The sequence below is a fragment of the Ursus arctos genome, unplaced genomic scaffold (assembly GCF_023065955.2).
Source record: "Ursus arctos isolate Adak ecotype North America unplaced genomic scaffold, UrsArc2.0 scaffold_24, whole genome shotgun sequence".
In the NCBI taxonomy this organism is placed as follows: Eukaryota; Metazoa; Chordata; class Mammalia; order Carnivora; family Ursidae; genus Ursus; species Ursus arctos.
In genome coordinates, this window is record NW_026622919.1 from 18,840,346 (window position 1) to 18,857,038 (window position 16,693).

At 44.9% G+C, this 16,693-nt stretch overlaps 1 protein-coding gene across 3 annotated transcripts in view; it reads right to left on the bottom strand.

Annotated features, from left to right (window-relative positions):
• The window catches only part of NBR1 (NBR1 autophagy cargo receptor), a 28,710-nt gene that overhangs the window by 6,451 nt on the left and 5,566 nt on the right, over positions 1-16,693 (bottom strand). For 2 of the 3 annotated variants that reach the window (XM_026512725.4, XM_026512724.4), the window contains exons 3-17: positions 14,942-15,004; positions 14,219-14,237; positions 12,901-12,923; positions 9,740-9,937; positions 9,177-9,254; positions 8,484-8,698; positions 7,819-7,986; positions 7,326-7,535; positions 5,407-5,566; positions 5,024-5,314; positions 3,981-4,127; positions 3,429-3,504; positions 2,690-2,800; positions 2,294-2,458; positions 567-978 (exon numbers count right to left, since the gene is read on the bottom strand). In XM_026512725.4, coding sequence (XP_026368510.2) covers positions 567-978; positions 2,294-2,458; positions 2,690-2,800; positions 3,429-3,504; positions 3,981-4,127; positions 5,024-5,314; positions 5,407-5,566; positions 7,326-7,535; positions 7,819-7,986; positions 8,484-8,698; positions 9,177-9,254; positions 9,740-9,937; positions 12,901-12,923; positions 14,219-14,237; positions 14,942-15,004 — 2,336 coding nt within the window. The remainder of the gene's footprint in view (positions 1-566; positions 979-2,293; positions 2,459-2,689; positions 2,801-3,428; positions 3,505-3,980; positions 4,128-5,023; positions 5,315-5,406; positions 5,567-7,325; positions 7,536-7,818; positions 7,987-8,483; positions 8,699-9,176; positions 9,255-9,739; positions 9,938-12,900; positions 12,924-14,218; positions 14,238-14,941; positions 15,005-16,693) is intronic. The other variant, XM_026512728.4, reaches the window with a different exon arrangement.

Sequence of the window (16,693 nt, forward strand, 5' to 3'; positions counted from 1 at the left end):
ATTAAGTGGTACTAACTGAGGGAAATGTCTAGCTCCGAGAGAGAGTGATGTAAATCCTAGTCAAGGCTCCACCATCTGCCATACCATGACAGAACAATGACACACATCAGCAGATGATGAAAAATAATCAGATGATGAAGAATATATTTTTTTCATAGTAGATGACTTCCTATTATACTTTGGGTTAACATGAGAGTGAGTTTTGCTCCCTTTACCGCTAAGTCAGTAGAATGGGGAAGGAAGGTCCAGGGATGTACGTGTTTAAAAACTGGCTCTCTTCGATCCTCGGTTTTGGGAGCAAAAGCAAAAAAACAAACCAAGCCAAACTAAAAAAACTGGCTCTCAATGATCAAAACAGAAGTAGACAGACTATACTTAGATAATTAAGAACAAGCACAGTTTTAAATTCAGAATCCACAAATTCTGAGAAATACGACTTTTATTCATCTAAATGCAGACTTTCCTACGGGAAAAAGTCTCTTTTTCTGACTGACAAAGAGATTGAGTTGTTTCCTCCCTATTCCACCCGTGAAGAAGAGCCCCGCTGAGGGGGGTGTGGATGGTACCTGGACAGCTGTGGCGGAGGCCCCACCACCTCTGGGGTAAGGGGCACTGTGTCCAGAGTCTGTGAGGTCATGAGGATGTCGTTGATGCTCTGCTCCTGCCGCTGGTTCTCCCCTGCAGGGACTCTCTCCCCAGCCTCCAGCCCAGGTTCGCCTTCAGCCCCTCGCTCCAGGCCTGGCTGTGAGAGCGCAGAGCTGTACATGGAGTCACCCAGGGGGCGACTGGTGTCAAAGCACTCAGGCAGGATGATGATATAATCCTCTGAGGAAGTAGAGGACTGACTCTGAACCTCATCTTTGAGCTCATCCTCCTCTTCGTCTTCCTCCTCCTCTTCCACAACAGCTTCTTTGGCACTATGGACAGCCTCCTCCCGCTGATCTCCAAGTGGTCCCTCTTCAGGGGAGGCAAACTTCACTAAAGGAGGAAAGCAATCCATTTTAAGCTATAAGCTAAAAGCAGCTCCCAGTGCTACCCTTACCTGATAAAGCCTTGTGGGTCATAAGCTATAATCATGAAAGCCAGAGGAGAGGGGTGGCCAGAGGGAAAGGGCTGCCACTAGAACCAGTAATGGCCACATTCTAAGTCTGAAGCCAAGGCAAAGCCAGAACCGAAGCTCACGAGGTACAGAGAAACACCAAGGCTCCTGAGAAGTGCCATGAATCTTAAAGACAAATCAAAACGGATGTATCAGCTAACGGCGCTATAACAAGAGAAAATGTTAGGTAGTGAGTACTGCAGGACTGTATGCCTACTTTCCTCCTCCTCTTTGCTAAGTAATGGAGAGTCATGGCAGAAAATTGGCAAAACAAGGATGAAGGAAATATAATCCTATCAGAGATAACTACTACAAACATTTTTATGTATTTGTACGTAAGTGGGGGGGAGGGAAATAAGTATATTTTATTTTTTTAAAAGATTTTATTTATTTATTTGACAGAGAGACAGCCAGCAAGAGAGGGAACACAAGCAGGGGGAGTGGGAGAGGAAGAAGCAGGCTTTCAGCGAAGGAGCCTGATGTGCAGCTCGATCCCAGAACGCTGGGATCACGCCCTGAGCCAAAGGCAGACACTTAACGACTGAGCCACCCAGGCGCCCCGGAAATGACTGTATTTTAAACAAAAGTGAGACAAATCGTATTTAAAGGTATAAGATCCCATTTCATTATAATAAACGCAAGAAATTTTCCCATATTTTGATGCACTAGAATTTGAAGTTTTGGATAGTTCTAGAAATACATAGTATGGTCTCTACCTATCCAGTTATCTAGAAGTTCTTGTTATAAAGGAAATTGATGACAGCAGAATTTAACCTTGGGAAACTAAGTTTGGTACTCCTGCTTCTGCCCACTACTTCCTGGCCTGTGTCCTTGGAGAAAGGACACCACTCAGCGGCCAGTGGAGGTCTCTGCCGAAGCTCGGTCAGCTTACAGGCAGTCTCCTCCGCATAGGATCCAGGCAGCACACGTGGCTGCTGTGCGTGAGTCACTCAGCTGTGATTCTGTGCCTCAGAAAAGTGTGAAAATGGGTTCTGGTGGCTGCTTTGCTTCTGAGGCTAGAATTAAAACGCTCAGGCCAAGTGTGTGGAGTCTACAGAAACCACCACGATCCAGACCCTAACAAAGCTCACCCAACCACCAGGCTCAGTGGAGCAGAGCCCTTCCTCCTACGCGGGCCGGGCAGTCACAGTTCAGACACCGTGCTGCTCACTGCGGGAACTCGGGGACACTCACTGTGCAGGGCCTTCTGTCTGCAAGGTGGGTTGTGGTCTGGGGCAGCGTCCAAGGTAAGGGATCGGATTACAGTCTCACACACGAATTGGGTCCCACTCAGGTCGTCTTCTGCTTCCTCCACGGAGGCCGTGCTCTGAGCCTTCCTCTTGGCTGACGCTGCGGGATCTGAAAGACACGAGCCCTGACTGTACTTGCTGCCGGGGAGCTCCCTCTAGTCACGTCCCACGCTAAGGAACAGCTTCGATTGGCTCCATGTGAAGGTGAGGAGACTTCACAAGACGAGAGGCCACAGAAAACCCGCTGACGTGCTAAGGTAAGGTAGGAGGGAGTGTGTGTGAAGACGGTGTGATACATAAGGGGACAATGAGAATACGTGACAAATATTTATCCCCTTACCGGGAAGCACTTTAAATCCCGCCCCTTCGCTCTCTTCCTGTATCTGCCCCAAGCCTGGCTTCTCTATTAAAGGATTGTCATGCGGCAGAGGAGACATGCAGGGAGTCATATCTGGAGAATGAAGACAGAAGAACCATCAACAACAACAACAGAGCAACACATCATTAAGGGTCAGTGTCTAGAAGCAATAGCTCACAGGCTTCTTGCCCCCTGCAGGGCTGAAATAAACCTAGGTATGCTTCAAGGCCTGTTGTAAATAATTTCTGCAGACCATTAGGTGTGGAAGTATCTCAGATCAATGAATGCAGGAAGGATCACAGTTGTCTGGCCTGAGAAACCATGGCCAAGACAGAGAACCAGGAATGTAAAAGAATAAAAGAACATAATGTTTAGAGAAAAATGGAGAAGAGCCCCCCCGCAAGATTTTAAGTAATCCCTACACCCAGCATGAGGCTTGAACTCACAACCCCAAGACCAAGAGCCAAACATTCTACCAAATGAGCCAGCCAGGTGCCTCAAGGGTCCCTTTATGGTGGAGAAGCCTTGCACAAACATGTCTTAACTCTGATCGACAACAGGGAAGAGAAGGAAAATAGACCTATGGGTGCGGTTTTAATGTCACACCATAGGAGAAATCCTTGCCATGTATTTCCTCAGAATAAAATTCTCACTACCGGCGTCTAGGGTGTAACACTTTTGTGTCTGTTAATAAACAACAGGGGATGAATGACATTCTTACCCACGGGAGTATTGTGGGGCACTCTCTCCAATTCTTGGACAATGTTTATATCCAACAACTCGAAGGACAGCAGGTCCTGAGGACAGAAAGCACAATATTAGGCTACTTGGAGTGGATGCTGAAGCCAGGTTTTGTCTTGAGGGGGACTTGTAGGCCACTGAGCTCCACACCTTCCTGGACTCTGTTCAAATTCATGCCTCACCTCAGTCAAGTGAAGTCAAGAAGACTGAAGTGGGAACAAGATGTCCAAATAACCAAGTGGCAGGAAGGAGAGAAAATGCAGTGGGGGTGAAAGTGAACCCGAAAAGCAGAAACACAGAGGCGACTAAAGGGAAGCTGTGGGGAAGCCCAAGACTGAGTTCCCAATTCAGAGAAGAAACATCTAGAGGCCTGCTTCCACAGCCCTTGCTATTCAATGCATCTGACTAGATCCAGTGGGCAGATCTCTAACTCGCCGGGTACCGCCTGTGGCTAGACCACCTTCTCAACAGGGTAAGGACTCTTTCTCCACTGCCTTCTGTCCCTCGCCCCCCAAAGTGCTCAGTCTTCCACCTGGGCAGTCAGAAGGTCCACAGATGGGATGTAGAGCTCCCTCTCGCTGGCAACATTTTTTGTCTTCTGTGGGATGCAAGCTCCTGTCCCTTTGGTCTGCTCAGTTGCTTCATCAAGCTGAATTTCTTCTTTAGCCAGAAAAGTTTCCTATACAGACAAACCATTGGGACAAATTTTAGGCTCTCAACTGAACTCAAAAGGTAAACTGACAGTTGCCTCCCTAAAAACCAAAATACTGCTGTACCTCAACATGTTTTAAAACTTGTTTTGAGATCATTTTAGACTTATAGAAAAGTAGCAAAAATAATACAGTGTGTTCATGTACGACCTCCTTCACCAGCTTCCTTTTTTTTTTTTTTTTTTTTTTTAAAGATCGTCAGAGAGCACAAGCAGGGGGAATGACAGGCAGAGAGAGAAGCAGGCTCCCCACTGAGGAAGGAGCCTGATGTGGGGCTCGGACCCTGGGATCACGACCCGAGCTGAAAGCAGATGCTTAGCCAACTGAGCCACCCAGGAATCCCCACCAGCTTCCTTTAATGACAACTGAGATTAACCATAGTAACAGTTGTCAATAAAGAGGACGTTAACTTTGGTTAACTAAATCTAAGCAGTAAAATGCCCTAAGAAACAGTGCTCCACCACTTGGGGGGGTTGGGGAGGGGGGGAAGAAAAAAAAAAGGAATGATTTTTTAATTAAGGGAAGTTGCTTACAAAAACTACAACTAAAAACAAGGGCAAGGCTTCCTCAGTATTTAGGGAACACACGCATGGGATGTTCAGGAACATCAGTCCGGCCATTCAACAGGCCAGGCAGCCGTGTCTGTCCACGTGCAGCAGAGAGGCTGGCGGAACATCATTACAAAGATATAAGAGCACTGAGGGATGCCTGCACTAAGATCCTAAGGACATGCAAACAAAGCCTGAGGAATGGGCCCAATGCAAGCACACGGGGGTGCTGGGGGAGGAGCTACCCTTCCTGATTTCTGGACAAAGGCCAGCTGTGAGTGGGCTGAGGAGCGTTAGTCTCCCCTTCCAGTGCTCACCTCTTGCTGGCAGGTGAGCTCATCAGCTTTGCTTGAGTGAATCATGCCCTTTTCAATGTTCTCAGGGCTCTCTCTGGACGGGAAAGGATCCACTATGATACTGCACCAGACCCGAGGCCCAAACTGCTGGCCTTTGTGAGAAAGACGCCAATGGGAAGTGTACGTTCCCTCCAAGGCTGGGGCGATGAACTCCACAGACACGACCCCCACATGGCCGGCCTTCAGGCAGGGAACCAAAACATCCTTCTTTTCTGTAGAAGCCAAAGTTAGGTTTCCCCACATGAACTTGAGCTGAAAAGAACGGGGACAAGAGAAAGAAAGCCGGTCAGCTGAGCACTGTCACTTCAAATCACCTCATCTTCATTCCATGGGAGGGAAAATACCTTTGTGTCTCCACTCCACTTGACATTTCCTGTATTTTTCATCCTCCAGTGTTTGATAAACTTGGTTCCTGGCTGAAGGTGAGTCCCATCAGGCAAATTCTCATCCACAAATGCTGCACTGAGGGTTGGCATAACAGGGGCACAGGGCTGCAAAGGGAACCTGAAGAGAAATTCAGATAATCACTTGTGTTGGGTATGATGGCTTCTGAATATCTAACACTGTGGGGTTCGAGAGGCTGAGAGTAACTCTTAACGTACTAATGCATTTGCCTTACAAATAATACTAATAGGGGGGCGCCTGGCTGCCTCAGTCAACGGAGCATGTGACTCTTGATCTAGGAGTTGTAGGTTTGAGCCCGACGCTGGAGGTACAGATTACTTAAAATATTTTTAAAAGTAATACTAATAGGGGCGCCTGGGTGGCACAGCGGTTAAGCGTCTGCCTTCGGCTCAGGGCGTGATCCTGGCGATCCGGGATCGAGCCCCACATCAGGCTCCTCCGCTATGAGCCTGCTTCTTCCTCTCCCACTCCCCCTGCTTGTGTTCCCTCTCTCGCTGGCTGTCTCTATCTCTGTCGAATGAATAAAATCTTAAAAAAAAAAAAAAAAAAGTAATACTAATAGAATTTTTGAAAAAACAAGACAGGGGTGCCTGGGTGGCTTGGTTGGTTGGGCATCCAACTCTTGATTTCAGTGTGGTCATCTCGGCGTTGTGGGATCAAGCCCCGCGTTGAGCTCCATGCTCAGTGGGGAGTCTGCTGGAGATTCTCTCTCCCCACACCCACCTCTCACTTTCTCTCTCAAATAAATACATAAAAGATTTTATTTGTGTGCAAGAGCGCACAAGCGAGTGGGGGAGGCAGATGGAGAGGGAGAAGCAGACACCCTGCTGAACACAAAGCCCGACAGGGGGCTCAATCCCAGGAGCCCAAGATCATGACCTGAGCTGAAGTCAGATGCTTAACTGACTGAGCCACCCAGGAGCCCCATAAATAAATAAATCTTAATAAATAAAAATGAAAAACAACAGGTTTGGGGTACTTGGCTGGCTCAGTCGGTAGAACACGCGACTCTTGTTGATCTCTGGGTTGTAAATATGAGTCCCGTGTTGGGTGTAAAGGTTGGTTAAAAATAAAATCTTAAACAACAAAGACAAATCTTACTCCTGCACTGAAAAGCTGTGGTGAGGATAAGCGTGGATAAATAAAAGAACTGGAGTCAGGCTCGTCAGATCACAACTGCCTCCACTGAAGACAGGGCACAGCAGCCAGTCTGGAACCTCAGTGGCTGCTCTAAAGTGTCGACAGTGACTACCAAACCACTCTTTCAGAATGCTAGGATCAGAGAATAGGAAGTTTGAATTCTTCTTCTTTAAGATTTATTTATTTGAGTGGGAGAGAGAGCGCTCATGTGCATGCTAGCGAGTATGCGGAGATGGAGAGAGAAACTTCAGCAGACTTACCACCGAGCTTGGAGGCCTGACAGGGGCTTGATCCCAAGACCCTGAGATCATGACCTGAGCCAAAGCTGGATGCTTCACATGACTGAGCCACCCAGGCGCCCATAGGACAGGAAGTTTTAAGAGTTTGGCTGTTAGGACTGCTGATTAAGAGAAAAACCTGGCTGACGGGGCGCCTGGGTAGCGCAGTCGTTAAGCGTCTGCCTTCGGCTCAGGGCGTGATCCCAGCGTTCTGGGATCGAGCCCCGCATCAGGCTCCTTTACTGGTAGCCTGCTTCTTCCTCTCATGCTCCCCCTGCTTGTGTTCCCTCTCTCGCTGGCTGTCTCTGTGTTGAATAAATAAATAAAATCTTAAAAAAAAAAAAAAAAAAAAAAAAGGAAAAACCTGGCTGAAGTTCTGGTTTCGGAAGGCTGGACCTCCAGCCTCGGTGCCCACCCTGGCCCCGGGCTCCCGGACTTACATCAGGGTGTTTGACTGCAGCAGGCTCTCTGGTCGGCCCAAAGGGGACCTGGGGCTCTGGAGTCCGTGGATGGAACTCCACAGATGAATCTTCCTGTGCAGCTTAAGCTGCTTTTTGAGTTCCTTGACCTCTGCCTTTCGCTGTTTCTTCTCAGCTCGCAACCTTTGCTTTTCTGCTTTAAGAAAATTCTTGTCGACCTGTTTCTGGAGCCTGTGAGGTCACAAATGGAAAGTCTTTAAAAACAAACCTTGTGAACCTTATGAACAAGTGTTGCAGCTGTTCGGAGCCACCTGTAGCGGGCGCTCCATCAGTGCCAGCTTCTAGCTTAACTCCTCTCTACGGTTCTCACTTCTGTCTCATAAGCTTCGGCCCATCGTCCCCATGGTCACCCATCAACTGGAAATGTGTAGGAACTAAGGGGACTGTCTGCAGTCCTGTGATTCATGCCCCACCACCACAACGAAGATGCCCATCCGTGTACTCATGGTTTTACCTGGCTTGTTCCAGAGCAGCAGGGAGACGAGGGGCAGGGAACCTCGGCTGAGAGAACGCTTCAGAGGAACCCACCACAGGTCTCCGCAACTTCAGTAGGATGTGGTTGGAGTCATGGGCGTATGGCCCTGATTCACAATCTTCACAGATATTGTAGGATGGGCACAGGCTGTGGGGAAAAGCATGGCAAGTGGGAAGTACCAGAGGTCGAGAGAGAGGACACCAGACTTCCATATTGGCTGTATTACCAGCTAGGTGGTAACCTGAGCATGTCACCTGGCCCTGCCCTGTCCCAAGTTTCCTCGTAAAATGGAGGTAACAGCACTTAACATGTATCCATTTCAAAGGAAAATCTATGGGAGAAAGCAAGATACGAAAGCATTTGGAACAACAGGGAGATAATCCCTGGTGATATAATTTTGTTCTGGCAACAGAACTTTGTCTGGCTCTGTTAGTTCAAATGTGTATCTGAACACATCAATCTGAACAGTTACCCTTTAAACAGTATTTCTTGTGGGTGATGAATAGCCTGTTTCCAATCTAGAGCTGCTATCCATGTGTGATGGCAGAGACAGTGTGTGCCCCGTCTCCCTCGACCTCTCCAGAATGCCAGGAAGGCTGTTCGGAGGTGGTCGAACAGCTCTGAGCTCCGAGGGGACCGCTCACCTGCACTGGTAGCGCACCCCGATGATCCTCCTCTGGCAGCTGCTGCAAGCAATATGCCAGCTGAACTGGTTTTCTGGCAAAAACAGTGTTTCCTCTGAAATGGGCATTGAGACTTCGGATGGACAAGAACCCAAGGATGCGGTCTGGAGGACTAGCTTTTCATGTAATTTCTGTTCCAGTTTCTCAACCGTTTCTTTAACCACCTGTTCTCTGAACTAGGATACAGAGCAGAAGATGGGGAAAAAAACCCCTCAGTTCCAACATTGGAAAAAAGCCTGAAGAGATCAAACAGACCAGACACCTCCCTGTCTCTGGTAAAAGAACAGCAGCAGCTAGTAGCTACTGAACGAATGGAGAGAAATGTGGCAAAAGAAGGCCTATTCTTTCCACATGCACACTGGTTCAAAGGGGATACCAAGAAATTGTTTTGATGAGTACATTTCTAAGCTCTTCCTTCTCAAGCATAGAGACTTGTTCCTTCCCCTCAAACTTAGAATTAGGCTCCCTCTTTTCTGATACACCCCTGTAGAAGTTAGGAGCTTTCTGGACTGGAGCTGCTCTAGTTTAGAAGTGATTAGCTATCCCTCCTTATTCCCCTGCGCCAGAGGCAGGAGACGTCTGAGTTCAGCTATTTCTCCCACACTCCACCTGTGCCCACCGGCTGCTAAAACCTACATCAGAGAGAACACTCACTGTCTCCAGGTAGCTTGTGAACCAGTCTGGGGGCTTGTCTTGAGGCTGGTCTGAGTCACGGGGAACAAGTGGAAACCGCTGCAAGGAAACACAACCCAAGATCTTGGAGGCTGCTTTTTTTTTTTCTGTTTAAGATGATTATTTTTTCAAAAAGATTTTGATTTTTTAAAAGTAATCTCTACACCCAACGTGGGGCTCGAACTCACAGCCCTGAGATCAAGAGTCGCATGTTCTACCAACTGAGCCAGCCAGGCAGCCTTGTTTAAAATAATTTTCCTGAAATGTAGTATTTTGAAGTTTCTTTTGTGAAATAATATAAAGGTATGGTCAAAAAAAGAACACAAAACCCAATAAAGAGTATGAAGGAGTATAAAAGGAGAACAAAGTCTCTGTATCACCCTCTTGCCCCTTCTCCAGAAGTACCCAGTTACCAGGTTCAGAGAGTCAGGCAGAGATGGGTCACAGTAACTCCCAAGTCTCTGATGGACAGCTCAAGGGTTACACCAGAGACGATGAGACGTAAGGCTAGAAAAACTAGGGGGACAGGTCCATTCTCTTTGTACCTGTGCTGCAGGCTCCTCTGGGGTCTTCAGGTCTGATCCTAAGACCCTCACCAGTGACGAATAATGTGCAAGTGGCTTCTTCCCTGCCCTCACGACTGGCCGCTTTTCTGGTACAGGTGGCGGCAGCAGGGCTTCATCAGCAACACGGGAGCCTTCATGGACTTGCATCTGTAGTTGGTTTCCCTGCTTAACTGCCATCTGAGAGGATACGTTATGAAATAAAAACATATCGTGTGAGTTTCCTTTCCCAAATGAAAAACCTCAAAGACATCTAAACAGAAGGGGTATGGTGATTTACGCTGAAAATATTAGGATATATCTTTATTTTATTAAATCTAATGGCATATACTACACTGTTAGTCATCCTGCTGTTTTTTGCCTCAAATGTTAACTAGGAATGGTTTTCTTATCAAAAACGCAAAAGTAGGTTTAGGATAGCACTTTATTAGGTGAGATGTTCTCATTAACTGGGTTACTACTTTTCTGTTGAACTGGTTTTTATGTATGACCCTACTTATAGGTTTTAATCTCAACTTTTCTTCTAAAAAATCCTATTTTGAAAACTCTACTTCAGGGAACATTTGAGGTTCCATGAAGGTACTCCAGTGTCCAAGAGATAAGGGGTCAAGTCCATCAGTTTCTAGATCTCCCCATTTGTCACCCAGTGACAAGAATTGTTCTTTTATTTATTTTTATACATCGGACTTAAGCTTCCATTTAAAAATAGCATTCTATGGCCAAAAAGTTGGAAAGGTATTAAGATCAGGGATCAGCAAATTTTCTTAAAGGGCCACATAATAAATATTTTAGGCTTGCAGGCCATACGTTTTCTTCTCAAGTCTGCACAAAAGCAGCCACAGACGATATGTAATAGGCACGGCTGGGTTCCAATAAAACCTTATTTATAAAAACCCATGGCTGGCCCACTGGCTAGTTTGCCAGCTCCTATTCTAGACCATAAGCCAAGAGGCTGGTAGTGAAATGTATGGTACAGTCTGTGGAAAAAATTGCTCAAGAAATGACTATAATGAAATGCGTCAAAATATAAACATGGGATCTTAAATATCATATAGCAAGTACTATGTAAAAATGTATATAAAGAGTCTTGCTTCCTGAGACAGGGCAGGCTTATACAACATCTAGACTCCCGAGGTCTGAGATTTTTTTTATTTTTATAAGATTTTATTAGAGAGAGAGAGAGCGAGCAAAAGCAGTGGGAGAGGGACAAGCAGACTCCCTGCTCCACAGGGATTGATGGAAGCCCAGGACCCTGAGATCATGACCTGAGCCGAAGGCAGACACTTAACCGACTGAACCACCCAGGTACCCCCCGAGGTCTGAATTTCTGACTAGACAGGTAAGCAGTGATTATGGGAAATCTGAGTTTTGAAGACCACAGACTTGAGTTGGACAAGGGTGAAGGGTGTGGGGGACAGCATAATACAACAGCTTAAAAGCAAAGAGGAAATGGGGTACCCGGGTGGCTCAGTCAGTTAAGCATCCGACTCTTGATTTTGGCTTAGGTCGTGTCTCAGGGTCGTGAGACTGAGCCCCAAGTTGGGTTCTGCACTGGGCATGGAGCCTGCTTAAGATTCTCTCTCCCTCTGCCCAACCCCTCACTCCCCTGCACTCTGTCTTAAAAAAAAAAAAAAAAAAAGGCAAAGAGGAAATAGGAAGAACACATGAAAACTGGGGAAGAAGGAAATTGTGAAGCATGAGATTACTAAGAGATGAGTATCTCAACTAAGAGAAACCAGTGCGGGACCTGAATGTCCAAAACCAAGCAACTAGCTGGTAAATAAGGATTTCTAAATAAAAACCAAGACTGGCTAAACTGTTGAATCCAGTGGCACCCACAATGGCAATTTCGACCAGGCAACAAAAAGGATAAATCCAGCTCCCAGTTTAAAAAAACTCTTGTCTTGGGTCACCTGAGTGGCTCAGTCAGTTAAGCCTCCAACTTTTGATTTCAGCTCAGGTCTTTTTTTTTTTTTTTTTAAGATTTTATTTATTTATTTGACAGAGAGAGCCAGCGAGAGAAGGAACACAAGCAGGGGGAGTGGGAGAGGAAGAAGCAGGCTCCTAGCGGAGGAGCCTGATATGGGGCTCGATCCCAGAGCACTGGGATCACGCCCTGAGCCGAAGGCAGACGCTTAACGACTGCGCCACCCAGGCGCCCCTCAGCTCAGGTCTAATCTCAGGATTGTGAGTTCAAGCCCCACCTTGGGCTCCACAGCGGGCATGGAGCCTACTTAAAAAAGGAAACAAAAAAAAAATCTTGCTTTCCCTCCCTAGACCAAAAGTGAGTATGGAAGATAGTCATGGACTAGAAGTTCATAAAGGATAGTCAAACTTTAAAGAAAAATCTTAATTACAAAGGTGGTAATGAAGGGACAGCTGGGCATGCCTTAAAAGAAGGGACCTTGTGGATTGCTCTAAATCATTACTGATAAGCAAAAAATGGTGAACTCAATAGTTTGTACCTTACATTCTCCCGCATTATCCTATAACATTCTATAGGAAACAAAGTAAAGAAAGGAGACGAGAAGTGTGAACCAGAAAGCATCATTTCACAGAGTTATTTTTATTTTTCTAACTATTATTTTTTTAAGTAGGCTCCACACCCAGAGTGGAGCCCAATGAGGGGTCTGAACCCATGACCCTGAGATCAAGACCTGAGCTGAGATCACAAGTCAGACGCCCAACCGAATGAGTCACCCAGGCGCCTCTCTGTATTTTTAAATGCTACAGTAGCAATACCAAGACCACAAATGAGAGGAAACAGTAACTAGAAAGAACCTTTCTATCAGGAGCTGCCTTTTGCTGAGTGGTATGCCCTACTCGTCACATTCTCTCTCAAAATCTGTTCTGTTGTGTTTCATTAGTTTCTGCCCCTGGCTACTGGAATTCAGGTTCTAGTTTTAGTCCGTAAATTTTTTTAAAAGATTGTATTTATTTATTTGAGAGAGAGAGAGGGAGAGAGCATGAGCAGGGGTAGGCACAGAGGGAGAAGCAGGGAGCCTGATGTGGAGCTTGAATCCCAGGACTCTGGGATCATGACCTGAGCTGAAGGCAGCCGCCTAACTGGCTGAGCTACCCAGGCACCCCTAGTCAATAAATATTTTTAAAATTATTTGAAAATAAGATGAAATGACCATTACCTTAAGTGCTTCTTCATACTCCCCTAAAAAGACAAAGAACATACACTGTGATATTTCTTCACCAGCCCAAAAGATTCTATTTAAGGACAGCCAATCCTTACTTTTAAGAATTTTTTGCTTACAATCCCTATACATGAACAGCTGCTACCTTTCTGCTGACAAATTCCCTTCCAATCCCACTGCAAAAAGAAACTACTTGTACATTAGTTCTCTCTCTTAAGTCCCGTGTCATCGTGTGTGCCCCCTCCCCGGCTACTGGAGCCTTCCAGCTATGAAACCTCAACCCAGCTGCCTCATGCTAGGTTCAGTGACGCGCAGGACGCAAGGGAGTTCACGGGTTGTGTTAATATAGGCAGCCCTCAAACATATTGCAGGTTTCGTTCCAGACCACTGCAATAAAGTGAATATCGCAAAACAAGTCAAATGAATTTTTGTTTCCCAGTGCATACAAAAATGTTTATACCATCTACAATCTATTAAGTGTGTAAGAGCGTTATGCCTAAAGAAAAAAAAAGTACATACCTTAATTTAAAAAAATACTTTATTTCTAAAAAAATGCTAAAGATCACCTGAGCGTTTAGCAAGTCATAATTACTGATCACAGATTATCATAATATATATAACAATGAAAAAGCTTGAAGTATTTTGAGAATTATCAAAATGCAACACAGAGTGAACAAATGCTGTTGGAAAAAGTGATGCAGGGTTGCCACAAACCTTCAATTTGAAAAAAAAAATGCAATGTCTTCAAAGCACAATAAATCGAAGCACAATAAAATTATCATCATCAACTACCATTAGAGCTGGTTAAAATAAGCTTTGCGGGGACTAGCATGGGAGCCTAACCTTCAAACAGAATATTCTTCCTATAGGGAAAAGGCGCTCCGAGCTCTGAACAACCAAGCATCTTACAAATAAGTTCTGGAATACCATTTTATATGTTCGTAAGTTGACAGTAATATATATACCAAGTCAGGGACAAAGGCAAAACTGGGAGAACGGAGTTGTATGTGTTCAACTGGGAAGCATATTTTCAGAAGATTAGCATCTTAAATATAAGAGAACCTTCCATTAAAGCTGTCCGTAGGGTCCAATCAAAGGCACTAATCTATATACAAAAAAAAAAACCGCTACAAAATAAAAATCCACTATGTAACTAATACCCATGGCTGAGTGAGTGTGGTATCAATTTCCTGTATATTAAATTCCACTCTAAAATAAATATTGCAGCAAGATCTGAGTGTAAATGGAAACGTACGTGCTCATGAACAGACTAAAGCTTTTAAATAAAGCTGAACAGGGTCTCTCAGGAACTCACCTTGACTATTGATGGATACCTGTAAAAGGACAAAAGCAACAGGGAGTTATAAACTTCAATTGAACATTTTTGTTACTAGGACCAACCTCACAGATAAGATGCACAATCTCAGATTGGGGTTCAGCTATTCCAGTATCATGAACTAACTGTGAATAATGGAGGACTTTATTGCTTAACTCCTGTATCCTCCTTTTATTTTAGGTACATTAAGTAAGAGGCAGCATAATACAGCGGTTAAGAGCCTGCGCTCTGGAGCCAGGAGGTATGGAATGAACCCCCCTACTCTACTATTTCCAAGCTTTTGTGCTTCTGGGCAAGTTACTTAGCGTCTCTGGGCCTCAGTTTCCTCATGGGTAAAAGATAGATGATAACGCAACACCTAATACATAGTATTGTTGTTATTCTGACATGTAACCACCACTTAATAAAGGTTTACCATTATTTTTGTTACTATAAACTAAATGGCAGCTTGTGATATATTTGAACTGTATCACTACATAGTTTTAAAAGTTATGTCTCAAATTTCCTTCTTCAGTGTTGCTTCCTCATCTCTCAACTCCATCTCAGATGCCACTGTTGGCTTGGAACATGCAATTATCAAGTACATTTAAACCACTACACAATGAAAAAAACACTAGTCTGAACTTTTCAATCCACCATCCCTCTTGAGAAATAAGATCCCTATTCTGGATACCTGGCCATGGGTACCGTCATATACTTTACCTCTTCATTTTCCTCGTCCAGGTATTTTATCTGAATAGTGGTCAGATCAAATGAAACTTTTACCTGCAAGCGAAATGTACATGGTATATGATCAAGATATCAAAAAGGCAAGTTGTAACAGAAACCCAGAAGTCATAAAAGAAAGGATGGGCATATTTCATTACATAAAAATTAAACACAAAAATGGCATAGAAGAAAAAAAAACATGAACAAAGTCAAAAGACAAAGAATGGGGGGGGGTGTTACTTACAACTCATAACAAAGGGTTATTATCTGCAATACACAAAGACCATCTGCAAAACTGCTAATTGTTAAGATTAACCACCCAGTTAAAAGGGGGCAAAAATGTATAGAGATTTCATACAAGAGAAATCAGATGTGTCCAACAAATATATGAAAAGATGTTCAACCGTAATGGTAGTCAGAACAATACAAATTTTTTTTTTTAAGATTTTATTTATTTATTCGACAGAGATAGAGACAGCCAGTGAGAGAGGGAGCACAAGCAGGGGGAGTGGGAGAGGAAGAAGCAGGCTCATAGCGGAAGAGCCTGATGTGGGGCTTGATCCCGGAACGCCGGGATCACGCCCTGAGCCGAAGGCAGACGCCTAACCGCTGTGCCACCCAGGCGCCCCAGAACAATGCAAATTTAAGCAATGAGATGTCATCTCAACAGAATGGTGAAAAAATTTTAGAGCCGTAACATCCAATGTTGTCAAAAATTTAGGGTACTGTCATACATTTCTTTTATATATATATATTTTAAAGATTCTATCTAGGGATGCCTGGGTGGCTTAGTTGGTTGAGCATCTGCCTTCAGCTCAGGTCGTGATCCTAGGGTCCTAGGATCGAGTCCCGTGTCCGGCTCCTTGCTGGGCAGGGAGTCTGCTTCTTCCTCTGCCTGCAGCTCTCCCTGCTTTTGTGTGCATGCTCGCACGCTCTCTTTCTCGCTCTCTCTGACAAATAAATAAAATCTTTAAAAAAAAATAAAGATTCTATTTATTTGATAGAGACAGATGGAGACAAGAGAGCACAAGCAGGGGTAGCGGCAGGCAGAGGGAGAAGAAGCAGGTTCCCCACTGAGCAAGGAGCCTTATGCGGGACTTGATCCCAGGACCCTGGGATCATGACCTGAGCAGAAGGCAGATGCTCTAAACCCAGGCGCCCCTTGTCATACGTTTCTATTAGGTGCTACAATTGTTCTGCAAAGCACCTGGCAGTATCTATTAAAATTTAAAATTACATGCATTGTGACCCATTAATCTCTCTTTGGGAAACTATCCTACAGAACAGTGCATAGGTTATATAGACAAAGAGATCTCTCCTGTAGTTTATTATACAATGGTAAAAAGCAAAACAACAACAACAACGACAACAAAACCCTTTTGACTTTGAGGGCACTAAGTAAGTGAAATAACAACAATCAACTCATAGATACAGACAACACATTGGTCGTTGCTGGGGGCAGGGGGTGGGAGGTGCATGAAATGGGTGAAGGTGGTAAAAGGTACAAACTTCAGTTACAAAACCAGTCAGTCCTGGGGATGTAATGTACAGCATGGTGAATACAGTTGATAATACTGTGCTGTATATCTGAAAGTTCCTGAGAGAGTAGATCTTAAAAGTTCTCATCAGAAGAAAAAAAATTGTAACTACGTGTGGTGACAGATGTTAGCCAGACTTACTGTGATCATTTTGCAATATATACAAATACAGAATTGTTATGCTGTACACCTAAAACCTGTGTAATGT